The sequence below is a fragment of the Candoia aspera genome, chromosome 3 (genome assembly GCF_035149785.1).
Source record: "Candoia aspera isolate rCanAsp1 chromosome 3, rCanAsp1.hap2, whole genome shotgun sequence".
NCBI classification, from domain to species: domain Eukaryota; kingdom Metazoa; phylum Chordata; class Lepidosauria; order Squamata; family Boidae; genus Candoia; species Candoia aspera.
In genome coordinates this window covers 177,272,101-177,291,886 of record NC_086155.1, presented here as the reverse complement: position 1 = coordinate 177,291,886, position 19,786 = coordinate 177,272,101, and the positions used below count along the sequence as shown (strand labels likewise).

The 19,786-nt window shown below is 38.2% G+C and overlaps 1 protein-coding gene across 1 annotated transcript; it reads right to left on the bottom strand.

Moving 5' to 3' along the window:
- Nucleotides 1–4,006: 4,006 nt before the first annotated feature.
- GDAP1 (ganglioside induced differentiation associated protein 1) lies at nucleotides 4,007–9,519 on the bottom strand. Its single transcript, XM_063300252.1, has 6 exons — nucleotides 9,266–9,519; nucleotides 8,452–8,644; nucleotides 7,109–7,282; nucleotides 6,291–6,385; nucleotides 5,878–5,992; nucleotides 4,007–5,612 (listed from the first exon to the last, which is right to left on the bottom strand). The coding sequence occupies exons 1-6, from the start codon at nucleotides 9,380–9,382 to the stop codon at nucleotides 5,230–5,232; spliced, it is 1,077 nt and encodes a 358-aa protein (XP_063156322.1). The 5' UTR covers nucleotides 9,383–9,519; the 3' UTR covers nucleotides 4,007–5,229.
- Between the last annotated feature and the right edge of the window lie 10,267 nt (nucleotides 9,520–19,786).

Genomic DNA, 19,786 nt, shown 5'->3' with positions numbered 1-19,786 from the left:
GCGACATGCTGGGCTTGAGGAATCCAAGGCTGGAGTTAAAACCGCTGGAAGAAATGTTAACAATCTCAGATATGCAGATGATACCACTTTGATGACTGAAAGCGAAGAGGAACTGAGGAGCTTTATGATGAAGGTGAAAGAAGGAAGTGCAAAAGTTGGCTTGCAGCTAAACCTCAAAAAAACCAAGATTATGGCAACCAGATTGATTGATAACTGGCAAATAGAGGGAGAAAATGTAGAAGCAGTGAAAGACTTTGTATTTCTAGGTGCAAAGATTACTGCAGATGCTGACTGCAGTCAGGAAATCAGACGACGCTTAATCCTTGGGAGAAGAGCAATGACCAATCTCCATAAAATAGTTAAGAGCAGAGACATCACACTGACAACATAGGTCCGCATAGTTAAAGCAATGGTGTTCCCCGTAGTAACATATGGCTGCGAGAGCTGGACCATAAGGAAGGCTGAGAGAAGGAAGATCGATGCTTTTGAACTGGGGTGTTGGAGGAAAATTCTGAGAGTGCCTTGGACTGCAAGAAGATCAAACCAGTCCATACTCCAGGAAATAAAGCCAGACTGCTCACTTGAGGGAATGATATTAAAGGCAAAACTGAAATACTTTGGCCACATAATGAGAAGACAGGACACCCTGGAGAAGATGCTGATGCTGGGGAGAGTGGAAGGCAAAAGGAAGAGGGGCCGACCAAGGGCAAGGTGGATGGATGATATTCTAGAGGTGACGGACTCGTCCCTGGGGGAGCTGGGGGTGTTGACGACTGACAGGAAGCTCTGGCGTGGGCTGGTCCATGAAGTCACAAAGAGTTGGAAGCGACTTAACAAATAAACAACAACAAATGTAGATTTCCAGAGAGTTCCATATCTAAGCATTGACCAAACTTTGTCTACTTACTTTGTTCAGAAATGTTGCTTCATTCTCTATCAAGCCATATCTTTGAGGACATTGGAGCCCCATGGATAAGTATAAGGATTCAGGAATTTAATACTTCTATTTTTATATAACAACGGTTTACTTACTACCTGTTTCTTAAGTCTGACTATATTTTTATATATAAGTTTAATTTACTCCCATCTGAGGATTTAGTTCCAGAAAAACTAACAGAATGCATTTTAGCTTACTGTCTTTAGTATAAGTTTATATCAGGTGGGGTTGATAACAACATTCAAAAACTGAATGCATGAATTGTTCAGTGGGGAGAAATAATCCTGGAAAATATTTGTATTTAATTGAAAGGTCTGTCAGTATAAGACAAATTCAAAGTTTTTGCAGTGACCACTGAAGCATAACCAATATTTGTCATTTGGGGACCCAAACTACTATATAATTATATGTTACGGTCTGTTTCAGCTGATTTGCATGTGTTACAGTTTGAAGTGCATGCCAGTTAGTGTTTTAATAAGATGCAGCTATAGCATTTTTGAAGCAACGGACATGGTTGTACCTTGAGCCACTGGCTGCAATATATATATACTCTGTCTGTGGGGGGTCGGGGGTGTGTGAAAATACCAAACCTGCCTTTCTCTTGGATATAAGAATGATGCTGAAGATAGATGATTCTTTAGCCAACATTCCATGCTGATTACCCTGAGAACCAACTTGGTATGGTAGAGAGCAGTGCTTCACAAATGGTGGGACAGTTTCTTTCCTAAGTGACATGAATAACCTTCAGGGGTTATTGCATGAAGGATTACTAGTTTACTCATCAGTGGCCAACCACTGATAAACAATTTTAGCTCATTAATGATTAATTTAGGAAGAGGAATCCCAGCCTTACCAATTGGAGAAAATCAAGAAAAGAACCTGATGCCCTGCCTATTGCAATGTTCTACCCCAAGCATCAGAATGAGATTAAAAATGCTGGTAAACAAATGGGACCCAGTGCCTATTCATCCTCCCTGCTGCCACTGTTACCTACAGTGGAAAAATTCATAAGATTTGCCACAGACTTGTTTAAATAAATAAATACCTGGGACTTTATCAGAAGGTTTCACCAATGGGGTTTTGTCTTGCTATATGATGCAGTGCAACAGAAAAAAGGAAACAAGGTCCTAATCCCTTTTCTGATGTGCCTAAAATAAATGAAAATTTGAGAATCTAGGGATAGGAGCATTTATGGTAAAAGTACTGAAACATTTGTGTGCCTGCTCTGGGACTTCTCAACTTTTGCTGCTTTTTTCCTCTATAGGAAGGGGGGGTTCCCCAAAGAGCAAAATATAAATAAAAACTGAACAGAGTTCAAGAAGACTGAGAAACATTCATATTGGGACAAAAGATCCAACTTAGATATGGAAAAACCCAATTCAAATCCTTGATCACCTAGGTAATTCCTTGGTCTCATGTATCTGCTAAGATTATTATGAAGGTAAAATTATATTCTAATTTGGGGCTTATTCTCACTGAACTCTGTGTGGTTTGTCTCTGAATTAACATATAAAGAATATAAAACTCCTTAGAAGAATAGGTTATTGTTAAAATAAATAAGTAGGGTGATGCCTTAGCAATGCTATTTGTTAGGTTAAAAGTAGTGCAACTAGCCTTGCAGTTTTGGATAAGGGGAAAAATATATGGGGAAAATCCTCCTCCTGGATTTTGTTCACAATGTCTGACACTGCAATATACGTGGTCTGGAATGAATTTTTTCCTAATCAGATTTGTTTCACCAAGGGGGATTTTTTTTTTACTTTGCTCATTCCTGGCACCAGGAGACACCAGAGCCTTCCTTGAAATAAATATCTGTGTTTCTTTTATTCAAAACAAAATTCTGTTTCTATAGTGCACTACAAGAACAACTTAGTCCATTCCGCTCTATCAGCAACTACTGGATATAATTTTGTTGGATGTGAACGAATCTGGGCAGCTTTGCACATTGAGAGAAGTCATTATGAGGGAAACATTTATGGCTGTTTCACATATGCAGTGCATCCCATTCCCACTTACAAGTTATTTCTTTAAGCTCAGGCATCCTGTGGTGATCGTATCTGTGAAAGGCTTCAGCTGGCATTGCACTCAGCATATGATAAAGATGCTTTTAAGTGGCCTCTTGAGTTGGAGGCAGAAGTCTGTATCCCTCAGAATCAACGTGTGGTCTGAACACTACAAGTTCAGCGCTATCTGTTCATTGCTATCTAGATCACTACAAGAGGAACCATTAAAAGTATGTCAGGACTATCTCTTTAGAAACTCCTGCTTTGTATGTGTGCATTGGTGTACATGCTCAACAGAGGAGTGTTGCAAACCTATATTATCAGATCTGGCTTTGTTCACTATTTGTTTTGGTCTTCTGTAGATTTTTATGTGGGTCGATATTTATTCATAGAAAAGAATTTCCTTGATGGAATATAAAGGTAAAGACACATGCTGCAGACAAGACCAAGGACAAATGATTGAAGAAAGAATGTTGACAGAATCCCAACTCTGCAAATCCGTATCACCACAAGATTACTGCATCAAATCGACTTTATATCTCAGAAGGTTGGAACATGGAAAACAGATCAAAAATTAGTTAGGATAAACTAAGAGAAACCAACAACTACAGAGCAAGAATGTTGTTGACAGCTGAACAATCTAGTGAGCACTATTTTATGTACCTAACTACTAAAAGAAGTTTTCTAGTGAACAAAGAGAGAAAGTCTGAATTCTTAGCTATGTCTTTAAGGCAGTGTTTCTCAACCTTGGCAAGTTTAAGATGGGTGGACTTCAATTCCCAGAATTCCACAGCCAGCCTCAAACTTGCCAAGGTTGAGAAACACTGCTTTAAAGAAAAGTAGCTTGTACAAATACCTTCTTTATTGTCCTCAGGAAGCAGTAGTTTCATTCTTCTCTGCATGGGGATGTCCTAGAAGATTTTGTTCCAGTATTAGATGACTTTCATGCCCTCCATCCCTGAAGTAGTACTCAGACATGTTTAGCAATTAAGCTATTGTTTTAAGTAATTTTAATTGTTAAAAAAAGGCATAAAATAATTAGTCAAAATACCATGTTCATGTTTGTTCTGAAGAAGTTGTATTTGTGGAACAGATATTTTCTGAAGTACATCATAGGTGGCATTAATACACTGGCACAAGATATATGTTTACATTAAGATAAAAAAACAGACATCTATATTTTATATGCACAATATCCCGTGCAAATTGCACACTGATTCTCAATAAATAGATTGCATACACCACTAACGTGCACAGGCAATTCCATCAACATTTCCAAATCACACAGACAGTCAAGAGAGTCTGATAGGCATAACTTTAATTTGTGCCTTGGAAATCTACCTGCTATGTACCCAATGCCTATCTAGTCATACTTTTTAAGCCTGTGATTAAAGTGTGTGCCACTGTGTCAGCCAACATTAACTAAATAGCATATAGAGAAATGTATTTTGAGCCAATCACAGTACAACAATCCATTAATACAACAGGCATAAACTTCCAATATTTACAGATCCAAACTAATTCGCTTATGGCAAGATGTAATGAACTATATCATTCTGACTTTTATAAATGCATAATTATCAAATGACATGATTAAAGCAAATGTTAAGAAATGACTTTTAGGAAAAATGAGAGGCCATTTATTTTTCCATGCCCTTCTCTTCTACACGGTTGGCTGGGGACTCACTTGAACATAATGGGATAGTGTGCAGATGTAATGTGATGGAGAGGAAGTCAATCAAAATTGTATAAAGGGGCTTTGCACAGAACTAAGTCGATCCAATCTGGGATGAGTCCAGCTTTAACTCACAGCTCTATATCCTTCATCCCATCCTGCTCAGAGGACCAGCCCTTTCCTCCAGGCAGATACTTTCATAGGTGAAGAAGGGCAGCATGGAGCAAGAGGAAACAAGGAAGTTTCATTCCACGTGTTTCCACAGTTCCACATACAAGCTACTGGCTGCTTCACACACTGAGCTAAGCATCAGTTGTTTTACCCATGAGTTGCTGAATAAATCAAAATTGCTTACAACACAGAAACCATCAACAATAGTTTACAATCCCTAATGGCTTGATGGATAGGTTACACTAAATCAAAATCAAACTGAACATATTATAGCTTAGCAAGATGTTTGAAATCAGCCACTGTCTCTTCTTCCTCCAATTTGCAAGATTCCTTTATGTTACCTATGTATTTCTACAACAGAAGACCATGTTTTGGTCCATTATTCTTCAAGTCATCCTCTTTGGGGGATAAAGTAGTCTGCTCCCACTCTGGCAAGGAAGCACCTACAGATAGCTCTGCCTTCCTCTAATTGATAACAGCAAACTGGAAAACCTCTTCCGAGCACAGACAAAAGCAAAATACCCTATTCCTGCTAAGAAGCCAGCCAAAAGGGTTGTGCCAAAAACTTTGGGTGCCCTCTTCTTTGCCACTCGAAATGCTGTTGGAAGAACTGCTGAGATGAGTATGTTGTTGACATGTCCCAAAACCTTATGAAATGCTTGTCTCTTCAAGACCCGCTCGTAATAGGCCTCCAAGTTGGGTCGCTTTCCATTTCCCCAACTTCTCCTTGCCAGTCCAATGAACTTCAGCCGATGGAGTGTCACAGCAAGGGATACATCAGCCAAGCTAAAAAATTCTCCACAGAGCCAAGGCTGATGTCCATTTTCTGATATCAAAAATAAAGGCATTATTAGAGACTAATTAGAGACTAATGAAATGTAGGATGCAAAGGATCCCCCAGGCTATGCATATGTGATCAATTTTCTTATTGTATGTGTGTAACTGTTAGTTCCAGATTACTTCTTGTGATGGTTTAGCAAATAGCTTGCCTTAGGAGCGTTACCTGGCTTGAAACAACCTAGGGATTTCTTATTTCAGCACTGCAAAATTAAGAGAAAATGAGAGAGAATTGACGGCAAATAGTTTACTACCTGGTGTTTCTTCATTTCTTCTTTGTAATTCAGTCTCAACCTGATCCAAAACTTTTTCCAACTCATCCAGTATTTTCTGTAAGTACTTTATGTTATCATGATCCATCAGCTTAGACTAAAGGAAATAGATTACAGGTTATATTTCAAAAATGATTAGGAAAAGTTATTTTGAATACAGTGGATCTTAGTAAGCAATTGTAAGACTCTGATGAATGACACAATCCTGTGCACAGTTACAGAACCATCACAGAACAAAAATGACATGTATATGATCTCTTTTAAAACGGAGTTATTCCAAGCAGAAATGCATGACACAACAATTACTGCTATTTCACATTAATATCCAAGCAATCCTAGAATTCTGGATCTGTTTTGACTAGTTATATATATATACACATATATTCTGTTCTTACTTTGAGTCGTTTCTGCTTTGCTATATATGCATCTTGCAGATCTGGGTTTTCTTCAGCAAGTTTCTTTAATTCAGATTCAGTATTACCTATTTGGCCTTGCAAAATAGCAGTGAGTCAGTTAAGGTTAATAATCAAATTTTGTCAAACTTTCCAGAAAATGTAAGTAAAGCTTATAACGTTAAAATGTTTTACTTCCTTTTTAACATAAGTTTTACTTACATTTAAAATTAAAAGGAGATTAATAGGAAGCAAAAGGCCTCTGAGAAAATATATCTGCTTCAAAAAGCAGAGTCCATAATTGGTGCTATCCAAATTGTATTTTTATTTATTAATTTTGTATTTAAGTTAAATTTCCTGAATGTACCTTCAAAACCTGAAACCTTGTTAGACATTCACACTTATATTTCAAATACCATGATAACAGGAATTGACTGAAAAGCAGAAACTGTATTTGCTGCACATAATTGCTAGATTTTTAAATCAAGGCTTTAAATATAGGCTGCATTTAAAACACTGGTTTTAATTATTTTGTTAGCTGCTTTAAATTTGTTTTAAGTACGAATGGATAGATATATTTTAAATAAGTAAATAAGGCACATAATCCCTAAGAATCAAAAGATAAAAATGTCCCACACAGATGAACTATTGTAGGTATACTTGCAATAAAATACATGGACAGTTCAGTGAATACAAGTGAATGTCCTTGGCTTAATATCAGACTGCCAGAATGAACGGTACATTCGAATGCATTGAACACTTGATCAAAATCAGTACTTGAACTCCACAGAAACCAGGGCACGTAAAATGCTTGTACGTACTACGAATTCTTGTTGTGGCATATGCAGGAATCATGGAGTCCACTGCTAGTTCTGGATGTAAAATGCAGCCATGTGTATATGCATCCATAGGCAAGGAATCCAACAGTTCTCTGTAGTGTTGAACCCTAGGATAATACATACTTCCTTCTTCTGGCATTAATCTTGGAGTCTTTTCTACACAGAAGAACATCCATAGATGAAGGTTAAGAAAAAATTAAAAGCAGGTTTGTTTAGATACTTATCACCTCTTAGCATTTCAGCCCTTATATCTGAAAGTGAATGATAAAATCTCTTTTATCTATGATCTGATTGTGGATGAGAAAGTGAACTAGTCAAGACATAAGACATTTGAGATAGGGCTAGCCTTTCTTTCTTGGTCCTAATGAGAATTCATTCTTGAGCCTCCTTTACGACAGTGATAACAATGAAAAAGGCCAATGTTCTCTTCCGCCACCGTATCCTCTTAATGTTGTACAGAAAAGCTTTTCTCCTCAGTTTAGGACCTTTAAGTTCTGTCTCAGTAGAAATCAAATACATTCCTCAGAGCTCACTAAGCACCATATTTTAAAGACTGCCAGTAGAAAAGTATGGGGAACTTCCTCATCACTTTTTGACTGTGTTCCATTTTTAAAGCTGTAGAATGAGAGTAAAAAACTTGATAAACAGCACTTACTTCCTTCATCCTTGCCTTCATGTTCAGCTGGGTCCAGGAAGTTACAAGTTCAATATTATTACCATTGTTGTTGTTGTTTATTTAAATTTTTTATAGATTCCCACTCTACTAGACTAATATTATTAGTTATGGTATCCTTTCAAGAGGCTGTCTGAATCAGGTCTAGATAATTTTTGTTTGTTCATAGATGCCTATCTCCAGAAGGTAGTCCTGGTAAATTTATGTTCAGGTCCATGGAATATATTTTGTAGGATTCCATAAAGTTCTATATTTTATCATTTATTTTTACCCTGTTGAATATCTACATATACGGTGACACATTCTTGGTATGCTTATGCCTTTAGTTAACAGAACCATATAAGAAGTAGAGAAATCCTCTAACTTCCCAGAGAGCCATTGCCAATTAGAGTAGACAATACTGGTCAAGGCAGATTCCTATTTTCCTACAGAACAGTTGTGGATAAAAAGTTCTATATGTCTATACCCCACTCCAAAAACACTTTCCTTTCAAAGTGTTTTTTTATATGCCCCGCAAGAATAAAGCTGAATATTATGTATCCCACCTGACACCTTTTTCAAACTATAATCATTTGAGTAGGTAAGTAAATTTCTATGAAGGTACATACATTAAGGCATTCTTTTTTTAAAAGCACATAAGTACTCTTATTACCATTCACAAAAGTATCTTCAAGGTAGTCAATAATCTGAGTTGCATCACAAATTATGTTCTCTTTGTGAATGAGCACAGGGACTTCTCCTGATGCATTTAAACGCATAAACCAAGGTTCATTGTGTTCACTCAACGGAAGGCTTACATCATGCTCTTCACATTTCAACCCCTTTTCCGCAATCACCAGGCGCACCTGAAACAGATTGATGAGCTTTCCTGTTAAAGACTATGAGTGCCACATTTTTTTAAAAAATCAATTATACAGTTTATCACATATTGTACAGGGACTAAGGAGACTCACATTCAAATACAAACCTGGCCATGGAGTCAGCAGGGTGGCTTGGAGCCTAACCTGCTCCTAGGATAGTTGGGACATAACAGTAGTAAATGGCTAAATAAAATATGTTGCTGCTCCCCAGAAATAAGAAAACCAACAGGAACATCATTTAATGTGAATATTATATACCAGCTCTTCATATGACATTTTTTCCCTCTAAGGTTCTTTGATCTCACTTGGTTGCTTTTGTTATTGCCTGTTTTTCATTCCTTTACCTTGGGATGAGCCAAGCCCCAATTTTAAATGCACGAAGTTTAACAATAATGGGAAAGGTTCTGGGCCTGTTTGTAAAGCTTCCTGGCCTAAGTATTCAACCCTTTCATTATTTTTGACTCCCTCTTCTTTTAGGCACCCCCTCAGAGCTGCCTTTAATACAGTGCTTCACCCCCACAGGCCTAGTAGGCAGCCTTAAGTGGGCTTCAGGGAGCTGTCCAGGTTCTACAATTCAACATTCCTGAAATCAGTTTAGACACTCACCTTTTGGGAACTGAAGGACTGTGTCCAGTGATAGAGGATGAGTTTGGCCTCCGTCTTGACATCCACTTCAGCTGGGGGTGCTTTGTCTGCCATCTGGTCCTCCTTTCCTTCTGCCATTTCACGTTTTTGTTCCTGCTCAATTCACTGCTCTGAGATTCTGCCCGTGAGATTTGATTCTTTTTTTCTCTCCTCTCTCCGTTACTGAGTCTGCTCCATGAACTGAGCATGCTCATTATTGGCAGATGAAGTTGCCTTCCTGATATTGCCCTCACTCCCCCATAGGATTTTATGAAACGAAGAAGCTATTGAAAATCTAGGTATTCAGGACCAGCCCAGAGATAACTAAGCTACTTACATGAAGAAGATGAATTTGAAAAAGGAAAGGAGTCCTTTTTCCTGACTCTCTTCTCTAATTTGTAATAAATGAATATTCTAAGATATATTTAATTAATTAATACAAATAAAAATCCAAATCAGTTTCTTTGATCTCAGACAGGAATCTGAACCTAAACAATGCAGGACAATGGAATCAAATGGATACGCCTTCCATATTTCAATAGCATATTAATATCTGCCTCAAAAAGTGTATGAGGTACATTAATATTATGTATTCCCCATGCAATGTTTGTCTTTTAGTTCAGCTCACCTTCATACGTAATTTTATTAACCTCTTAGGCATTTCAGTTGCCCATGATTGTGTTCCATTGTAATTAACCTTGCCTTTCCTTTATAACAGTAGATGTGATACTATCTGTTGTATTTAAAAATGTATATTCTAGCTTTTCTCCATGTAAGATTAAAGAGGTTTACTGGGGATCTTTTTTCACTTTTATTCCCCACATGGCCCAGGCTAGACCTGAATACTTAACATATTTCAGCATGAGTGTATGTTTAACTGGTCTCAAGAAAATATATAGGCTGTTGATAGTATCATGGAAATCACAAATACATTTTTGGAATCTAAGCTTCAGATCTGGATTGCATAAAGTGCAGTTTCCAAAAATTAATCATGCACATATACAAATAAGGGTTAGAGATTTCATGCTAGAACTTCAAATTAGCAATCTTCCTTAAGATAATTTATAACAAAAAATTGAAAGGTTTGATTAACTAGGGCAACATTATGTTTAGAAAATTAAATTTTTATATTTTGATTACAGAATAAAAATAGATTAATAGATTAATCATTAATGAAAAGAGTCACTTAAAAGCAAGAGCGTTTTGCTAATAAATGTCCACAGCAAAATAAATGTTTCTGGAAAAGCATCACTTGATAAATTCTTAACCAGTTAAATTACTTAACCCTGAATGACCACAAGAGGTCTCCATAGTTCTGGAAATAGTGAGGAAACACGTCCTCAAGTAAAAAGCTACATTGAGTCTCTATTTTTCCAATTACTATCATTTTAAAAATTGTTTCCAGTACAGATGCGAATTAAGTCTCCAGTCACACATACTTATATTTTTTAAACTCTTTAGGGCAAAAGTGAAAAGGGTATATGCAAAAAAACAAATTGTACTGCAAACTTACTATCTCTTCTACATGACATCAGTCAGGAGTATTCCAGAGGGAGAAAGAGCAGCCATTTGGGAATATATTTCCTGTACTCATGGCTGTTTGTTCACCTCTTTGGTCTTTATACTGTAACAATCTGAATTTCTGGGACTAAACTGAAAAGCACCATCAATCTTGGTTCTCTATAAACCAAGAAAAGGCAATGCTTATATAGGGCAAGCCCCAGGCATTTTTTTCATGGATCCTAGATAACAGGCCATCAGGAAATTTCAGTGCTGTAGACTAGATTGAGAAGTTGAAAATATTGGAAGGCCAAATTTAATGGCACTGGCTCTTGAGCATGTCAGAACAACTGACCACAAGAGGGCAGTAAGATGTAAGTAGTTTAAGGTTAACTCTGTCCTCTCTGTCTCTCAGTCTTCCTGCTATTTGTCCAAGAGACTGCTAATCTTGTTGGAAGTCCTGGCAAATCCAGCATGCCTTATCTGCATGTGAATTAGCATGTAAATTGAGTTGTCCCACAATGCAACTCTGAGGAAGCTGTTTGTTGCCACTCCCACTTCCTCTTTCTATCTTTCCCCTTCTTCCACCCAGGGAGAAGCAAGCCTGCTGCTCTGCTCTCCATTCATCAGGGCCATGTGCTCGGGCCTTGATGAAGGATTCTGCCCCTTTCTTCCACACAGCTCTTGGCAGCTCTGGGCTGAGAGTTTAGGGCAAATGTATTTAGAAAGAAAAGAAGAACAAAGGAACTTCATCTTTTCCACCAAGATGAATGTAACAGAAGCAACAATAAAGTCAGTAAGAAATTCTTTTACTTATCTTAACCTAATCTGTCTAAGCATGTGATTCTTTATGCTTGGGAGGGCTGAGTGTGTAAGATTAATAACCTGTGTTTCTCTGACATGCTCACTGAAGCTATCTAAGATAATTTTCTTTTTCTGTGCCAGCTTCTCAGCTGTGTTATAAGCTCTGTTCCATTTCTGTGGTTCTAGCAGGCCACTAAATTGGTTTCATATCTGAGGTCACTGTCTTCTACCCTTCTTCCCAGGCACACATACATTGACTACCTGCTCTTGGACTCTCCTGGTAGCATGTGGGCTTTGCCTTTTGCTATAACCTATTTCGTGTAAATACATCTCCCTTCTGTTACAGTTAAAAAGCCTGCTTCACTAATCATGGCTTAAATCAGACTTCCACTTTCAAGAAGACTGCCATGCAGATACAGGTTATTTTAACCAGCCCCCATCCTCCCCACCCACCACCACCCCAGACCCAAATCTGGACTAGGAAATGGCAAACCACTTGCATATTGTTGCCAAGAAAACTACTTGGATATATCCATGAAGTCCACCAGGGGTCAAATCTGACTAGAAGGAAACTTTTTCTTTACTTTAAGAACCTCCCATCATTACAACCTCACTGCTGAATTCCACCAGTAAAAGTGAAAACAGGAATATGGGGATTTAATCATTTACCTATCCCTGCCCTTCCCCTCAAGCCCCCCCAAAAGCCTGCCTATTGCTGTAGTCCAAATAAATATTAAGACCCATTGCATTCCATTAACAGTTACTCATAGGTGCATGCCTTTTATGATTAGAACGAGGCAATAGTTCAACATTTTTACAAAGCCTTTACTCATTTGTTCTGTAATCTGTACAAGTCACAAAAGGTTTTGTTATGTAAGCTATATGAGAGAGATATGTAAAACTGGAACATCTCAGATTCTGATCTGTTGCCTCTGTGGATTGAGACTTCTATCTGATTACTAGTACAAAATGTGGGTCATTTTTTTAATTAAAAGAGGAGAGAGAGAGAGAGAGAGTTTTTTCAAACCTATCGTTGGAATACAATTGTTGTATTATATAATTGTTGTATTGTACTGTTGAATATTGTCAGAATACAGCCTTGTGTGGCGCAGAGTGGTGTGTGGCAGTATTGCAACTGAAACTCTCCCCACAACCCAAGTTCGATCCCAGCGGAATCTGGATTCTTGGGTGACGACTGGGGAAGGCAATGGCAAACCACCCCACTCTATAGTCTGCCGAGAAAACATCCCGAAAGCGGCATCCCTCCAAAGCATCAGACATGACTCAGTGCTTGCACAGGGGACCTTTCACCTTTCATCATTGTTGGAATACTTGCAATAAAAAAATACTAAATATATACTGTAATATGGAATACTTTCAGTATATAAAATGCTTTATTTCTGTTTTCATTTCACTTCACCCTAATGCTTGAATATAAAGCATGGTTTCAGATTCTGGTTGAATTTCATTTTAGAGGTATTGGAAGGAAATAAAATTAAAAGTTATCTTATGTAAATTGCGGTAAGCCCCAATTTTAACCTGCCGTTTTTCCTGCTGCACATGTTAAGGATTGTAAACTACGGAAACTGAATGTAAACTAACCTATACAAAATTTTAGGAAGAAAATAGAGGGAATTTCTGCTGCTTCTTACAGCAATTCAACAATAGCAGCAGCAACATCAACAAAACTTTTACCAAGTGTATTAAATACCTTCAGGAGCTAATCATCCTGCTTATACTGAAACTAAAAATTGCATCCTCCTTTCCTTTCTTCATAAATTTCATAAATCAGATATATTGTTCTGGCATATTTCATTTCCAGAAACTGAAATTTAAATTTTTTAAATGTTAACATTTCAAGGGGGGAAAACTGTCCTGTGGTTCTCAATTTGCTACTGCATGCATCTCTCTCCCCTCCCTTTCAGATACTGATTTTATGTTTTTTCAAATGTTCAGCCGTGATTGTATTTGCTGACAGAGATAAAACAGCATTACTGGTAAACGAGAAGGAATTTTCAGCAGACCCAGAAAGAACTTGAGGTTTGCAGTAGTAGAAAAATAGACATTACAGTCATGAGCATGTACAGTCCTGATTGCACTACTTTTGGGGGGGAAGATTCCCAGCCCCCCTTGGTTCTTTTTATGATGTTGCTGGTTACTTTGCTTGCTTCCTTGTCATGCATGGGCAATACTGGTTTGGCTACAAAATCAATAGCAGTCAATCATGAGCACTGCAACTAGAAGGAACTGGAGGACAGCAATCCAACCAAAACTAATTTTAAATAAACTGCATTGATTTTTCTGGAAGAGAATTAGGCCAATAGGAGTACCTAGCATGTTTCCAGAAATGAGGCCAGATTTTAGTTACTTTCTTGGTGTAACCTCACCCTACCTTTCACTTCACAAAACCTAATTTGCATGATTAGGGAAAATTCATGCACTTCAGCTACGACTGCAAGCTGTGCCAGCATGGCTGGAGCATTTGCCAAATTTACTTCTCACTGTTTTCCCCTCTCTTATGCTCTTTAATAATATAGCACTATGAAAAATATTGGACACTTACAACCTTCCCATAACAATAAATCATGAATTGGCTTTATAAAGGTACTGCCTTAGTATGAATCTGTGGCAGGAGGAAGTATTCTCCCTTCTCACACTAACATTGTTACTTTTATTTTATCTCATAAATCTATCTACTGCATGTGTGTTTTAGCTTGTTGTTTATTCATTCAGTCGCTTCCGACTCTTTGTGACTTCATGGACCAGCCCACGCCAGAGCTTCCTGTCGGTCGTCAACACCCCCAGCTCCCCCAGGGATGAGTCTGTCACCTCTAGAATATCATTCATCCACCTTGCCCTTGGTCGGCCCCTCTTCCTTTTGCCCTCCACTCTCCCTAGCATCAGCTTCTTCTCCAGGGTGTCCTGTCTTCTCATTATGTGGCCAAAGTATTTCAGTTTTGCCTTTAATACCATTCCCTCAAGTGAGCAGTCTGGCTTTATTTCCTGGAGGATGGACTGGTTTGATCTTCTTGCAGTCCAAGGCACTCTCAGAATTTTCCTCCAACACCACAGTTCAAAAGCATCGATCTTCCTTCTCTCAGCCTTCCTTATGGTCCAGCTCTCGCAGCCATATGTTACTAGTGTTTTAGCTACTTTAGGGATATTTGTGGTCATGGGTGATTTTTAATTGTGTGTTCAAATCACAAATACAATATTCTCCCAAAATAAGATGTAATAATGCATGAAATAAAAATGTTCTATTTCTCCTTGTGATCAAGATTCATTATAAATACCCTTCTTCCAGAATCTATTATATCATTGTAACAGAATTACACAGAAACAAACTTTTGAGGTGGAACAGTATTTTTTCCATAAGAAACGCTTACTGAATACGCTAAAGCTTCAACAAATATTTAAAAGCAAAATTTGAATATCTGCATGTACATACATCTGGAACAGCATTATGTAACTCACATCTGAACTCAAATAAAAATCATAGATGTGGTGGAGGAGAACAGAATTCAAGTTTTTTGTTTTTTAAAAAAAGACCATTCTACCCAGGAAACTATAAATTTGGAGAAAGATTCTCCACATAGTATGCCTCTACTCATGAATGACTAATACAGATTATCATTTTACTAAGTGTTCTGAGGTAAGTCAAACTTGGTTTTAAGTTGCACAGAAATTTTAAAAACTGTTTCTTTGGACCAGTGTTTCTCAGCCTTAGCAACTTGAAGATGTGTGGATTTCAACTCTCAAAATTCCCCAGCCAGCATGACTGGCTGAGGAATTCTGGGAGCTGAAGTCCACACATCTTCAAGTTGCCAAGGTTGAGAAACACTGCTTTAGACAGAAGATTGTCCAAAGTTATTATGAGAGGCTTAGTTTACCACCATTGTCCTGCAAAAGAACTGAATGGCTTTTTAAACTAAGGTCACCCCACAATGTGGTCCCAATTGGTTTTAAGAAAGGTGTAGCAACATATCTGATCCTTGCGCTCTCATTTTTCAGTTGGGGAAAAATAAAAGTTTGCCCAGACATTATCCAGTGGATTAGCTTCCTTTCCAAAAATAGCACCTCTTAGACAGGAAAAGTCAGAGCCAGGGAGGAAAGGGACCTGCTCTCAGAAGGCTGTCTCCCTCCCCCATCTTCCCCAAATATCTCCCCTTGTAGCAATTAGGCCAGAGAATTTGGAATGCCTTCCAAAACTTTTGGACTTCAACAATGCCAGCTCTAAACAGGGCTGGAGGCAAAAGTAGGCGGAGCCAGCACCCAGGAATGCCTCCTCCTGCCAGCACATAGCCTCTGGAAATTCTCCAGGACAGAATGCATTTCTCTGACTAAAAAATGATTCCAACTTCTGGATTAGGAAAAATCGTCATTTTAATTGAAAATCCAAAAATCAATGCAATTATTTTAACTGGATTAATTAATTCTGTATACTATAGATTCAACATTGATTCAATAAGGAACAGCTTAGTTCTTGCAGTGGGGAGAAGATTTGGATAATGTATTTTACCTTAGGAAAAATCAGAGCAAGGAAGTGTTAATATTTGTAAGAATAATTGTAAAAAAATGGGACATTTTATGTTTTATACATTTTATACATATTATGTGTATGTAATTTTATACATATTGTATATATGCATCTTCTTCTTAGAATTTGTAAATGGGCATTTGTAAGCGATCTGAAACAATGGCCAAAATATAGATACCTGGTATTACTTTCTTCTTCAAATAAATGTTTAAATTAATGGGAGAGACATTTTATGCCTAAATAGAGTTTTAACTCCTCCATTACATATTAACAGCTTGCTACCTTCAATAGGTCTGCTGTATATTGGTTGAAAAAATCCAGATTATCACTAGGTGGCAGCAAAACAATAACTACTGCTCACCCAGACTTTTGGGCCCAAATATGGTAGCCCTCACCTTCCCCAAAGGCTAGTGGTTAAGGCAATGGACTAGAAACCAGGAGGCTGTGAGTTCTAGTTCCGCCTTAGTCATGAAAGGTGGCTGGGTGACCTTGGGCCAGTCACACTCTCTCAGCCCAACTCTCCTCACAGGGTTGTTGTTGTGGGGAAAATAGGAGGAGGAAGGAGTATTAGTCATGTTCGCTGCCTTGACTTATTTATGAAGATAATAAAGGCAGGATAGATAGATAGATAAATAAATAAATAAATAAATAAATTTCGCCTAATATTGAAAGGAGCTATACGTCAGAAATGCCACGGTTGCACTCTTCCATTTGCATTATGCAAGGCAATGCATGTTGCTGTCAAGACCACAAATAACAGCAAGCTCTCATGTAGCACACACTCTATATCCGAAACCCTGAGTCAGCTGCTCTTGTAATATCTGGCCCCAAACACCCTGCGGCACCTTTTGCTCCAGAGCCACACGCCTCCTCCTGTTTTGCTTGATGTCAGCTTGATGGGGAGGGCAGTTAAGCTTCTCTTAACCACAGCTCCATTTGCAACTGCTTTATCAAAGCCTTTGCATGCCTGGCAGCCAATGGCCCCACTGGGTACCAGGGAATGTGATCTGCATCTCCGAGTGGAGGAGCAGAATGACCATATTTATGGCTGTTGCTATTCTGGGGCAGCATGCTGCCACCTCTCCTCTCTTGGCAGCAGAAGCACGTTGCCTGCCCCTTCGTCTTTCAACACTCACAGCTAACAGAGAGAATGAAGTGAAATACACCGTTTATTCAAAGAATTACGGCTCGCACGCAACAACCTTTTTTTAAAAAAAGGTCTTAATTACAATGTATTCAAACCTGATGTGCCAATAACTGTACAGTAATGCTCCTCTTATATTTGGGCATTTTATACCTATACCTATTCCTCTCCCAGCCTGTTCCTATAAAATACAGCTAATCTCATGTGCTGGTTCATACAAGTTCAAAGCTGGGCTGGCTTATCATCACCTACCATATCTTGGCTGGCCAGCAAATGTAGCAGACTGTATAAAGCAAGCATCAGAATGCTAGTTACACAAATAATGCAAACTCATAAGGTGCTCCAAATATGGCTAAATCTCTACACGAGCAGTGCCCTTCTGTCAGAATTTGCATGCATAGACTGACAGATAGAGATCACAGATCACATGCAATCCATTCTCCTTCCCCTGCACAGGAAAACTGCAGTGGATTATAGTTTCCAGATTAATGTGGAAATATGTGGGATTGTCATATTTGCTTACAGGCCACATATTAATTTGTAATTGCCAGGGCTTTCCATGTGCAAGGTTTATGATACAGAAAGCAATAGCCATCCCTTCCTTTTGTTTTCACACAAAATATGTAAAGTAACTTACATTAACAGAAGCATGTTATTCAGATTATGGGAGGTAATAATTCCCCACTACTTGGCAGTGGTTACACCAAAGTACTTGGAATAATGTATCTACTTCTGAACATTATACAGGTAGTCCTCATTTAGCAACCACAATTGGGACCAGCAACTTGGTCGTTAAGCAAAGTGGTCACTAAGTGAAACTGCAACTGTGCTTATGATCTTACTTCAACTTTCCTTTGCTTTACAGACCTGTGAAGGTTGTAAATACAAGGATTGGTCGTAAAGTTACTTCTTCATCACTGTTGTAACTGCAAATGGTGGCTAATAGAGGCAATCACTAAACAAGGACAACCTGTATTTTAAAAGGGACATGGAGAAGCTAGAGTGGATTCAGAGATCTACCAGAATGATAAAGGGTCTGGAAACCAAGCTCTGCAAGAAACAGTTAAGGAGTTGGTCATGTTTAGCTTTCAAAAAGAAGACTGCGGGGAGACATGATACTTTAGAGGTTTGTGTGTTTGTATATGCATACTTGCAGATACAATATATGTTTATACTCTAATTGGAGCAATATCTGGTGCCAAGAAAGAACCACCATGAATCCAAGTAATGTACCTGTTAGAACAAGAAAAGAAAACTGCTGATACACCAGATGTTGCTAAACTATACTCCCAGCAATCCTAAAAAGTGTGGCTAATGGCAAGAATGCTGGGAGTTATCCTTCAGCAATATCTGGAGAGACAGAAGTCGCCAGTCATGCCCCAGTCTGGCTAAGTCATAACATTTCCTGGTAATTTTGAACCAGTTCCTATCTCTCACTCTCACTCTTACCTACCTGACAGGATTCCTGTGAGAATTAAAGAACCAAAGCCATTGCTTGAGCTTCATAGGAAGAAAGTAGGACATTCATATAACAAACCAACTGGAACATAGAGGTGATAAGAATAATCACTGAAAAACATGCATAGGCAAGATAATGTACATAAGCACAAGACAAAATTAAACATTAACATGGTGGAAGTAATTCTTAGGCTCAATATATACTATATTGTTATGCATCTGAAAAATGTGATGACTTTCCCTACCAATCAATTCCTTTTTAAGGGTTTCCATAAAAAGAGTTACCATTGGCACACCATTATAAAGTGATCCTCACCCTAACCTCTAAATCTGAATGCTTAGTTTGAGGTCTTCTACCCTAGGTATCTCCTTTCAGCCTGTTTGGATATAAGTTATTCATATTATTTATTGTCAGCGGAGGAAAGCTATAATATACATAAAATAACTGATAAATACATGTGTCCAAATTTTGAGATCTCTTCCCAAAACGCATCTCTGAAAAAATCAAGAGTCACACTGCTGTCTGGATATTTCTTCCCAATTTAACTCCTGTGACATCATTTATTCAGAAAATTCCAGTGAATGTTATGCCTATCAGAAATATATGCTTATAGAAAGCATTTCCAGAGTTCAAAATTGTCACATATATTTAATCTGGCTTCTTGGTCCTAAGAACAGAACCTTCAGGATAAAGCAAATTATGTGCCTACTGAAAGTGTACCATTTTTATTCCTCTATAAAAGCAATCAGAACTAACCTCCCATCTAACCAAATCCTACGTGCTCAGGATCACCTTGTAAGTTCACAAATGAGCTAAGACTGGAATGGAGGATTTTCTCACAACTCACACTGCTTGGCAAATCAAGCATCAGCTCTCATTGCTATTCCTCAGTAACTGCCTGAACAGATACGGTTGTTATTCCACTCCAGGTGCTGTTGTTTTACCCTGGACACTATGGTTTCTCCTTGGGAATAGATGATGGACATTCCATCTGATTGTCATTCCACTTATGGGCCTGTCATGTATTTGCCATCCCTCTCTGAATGCTCAATCCTGCTG

Bases quoted from the DNA above. Each gene is read 5' to 3' on its own strand.
- GDAP1 (XM_063300252.1), bottom strand. From the start codon at position 9,382: ATGGCAGAAGGAAAGGAGGACCAGATGGCAGACAAAGCACCCCCAGCT. The intron at 8,645-9,265 runs GTGAGTGTCTAA...AATCTGTTTCAG, and splicing joins AGTCCTTCAGTTCCCAAAAG to GTGCGCCTGGTGATTGCGGA. The intron at 5,993-6,290 runs GTAAGAACAGAA...TATTTCCTTTAG, and splicing joins CAAAGCAGAAACGACTCAAA to TCTAAGCTGATGGATCATGA.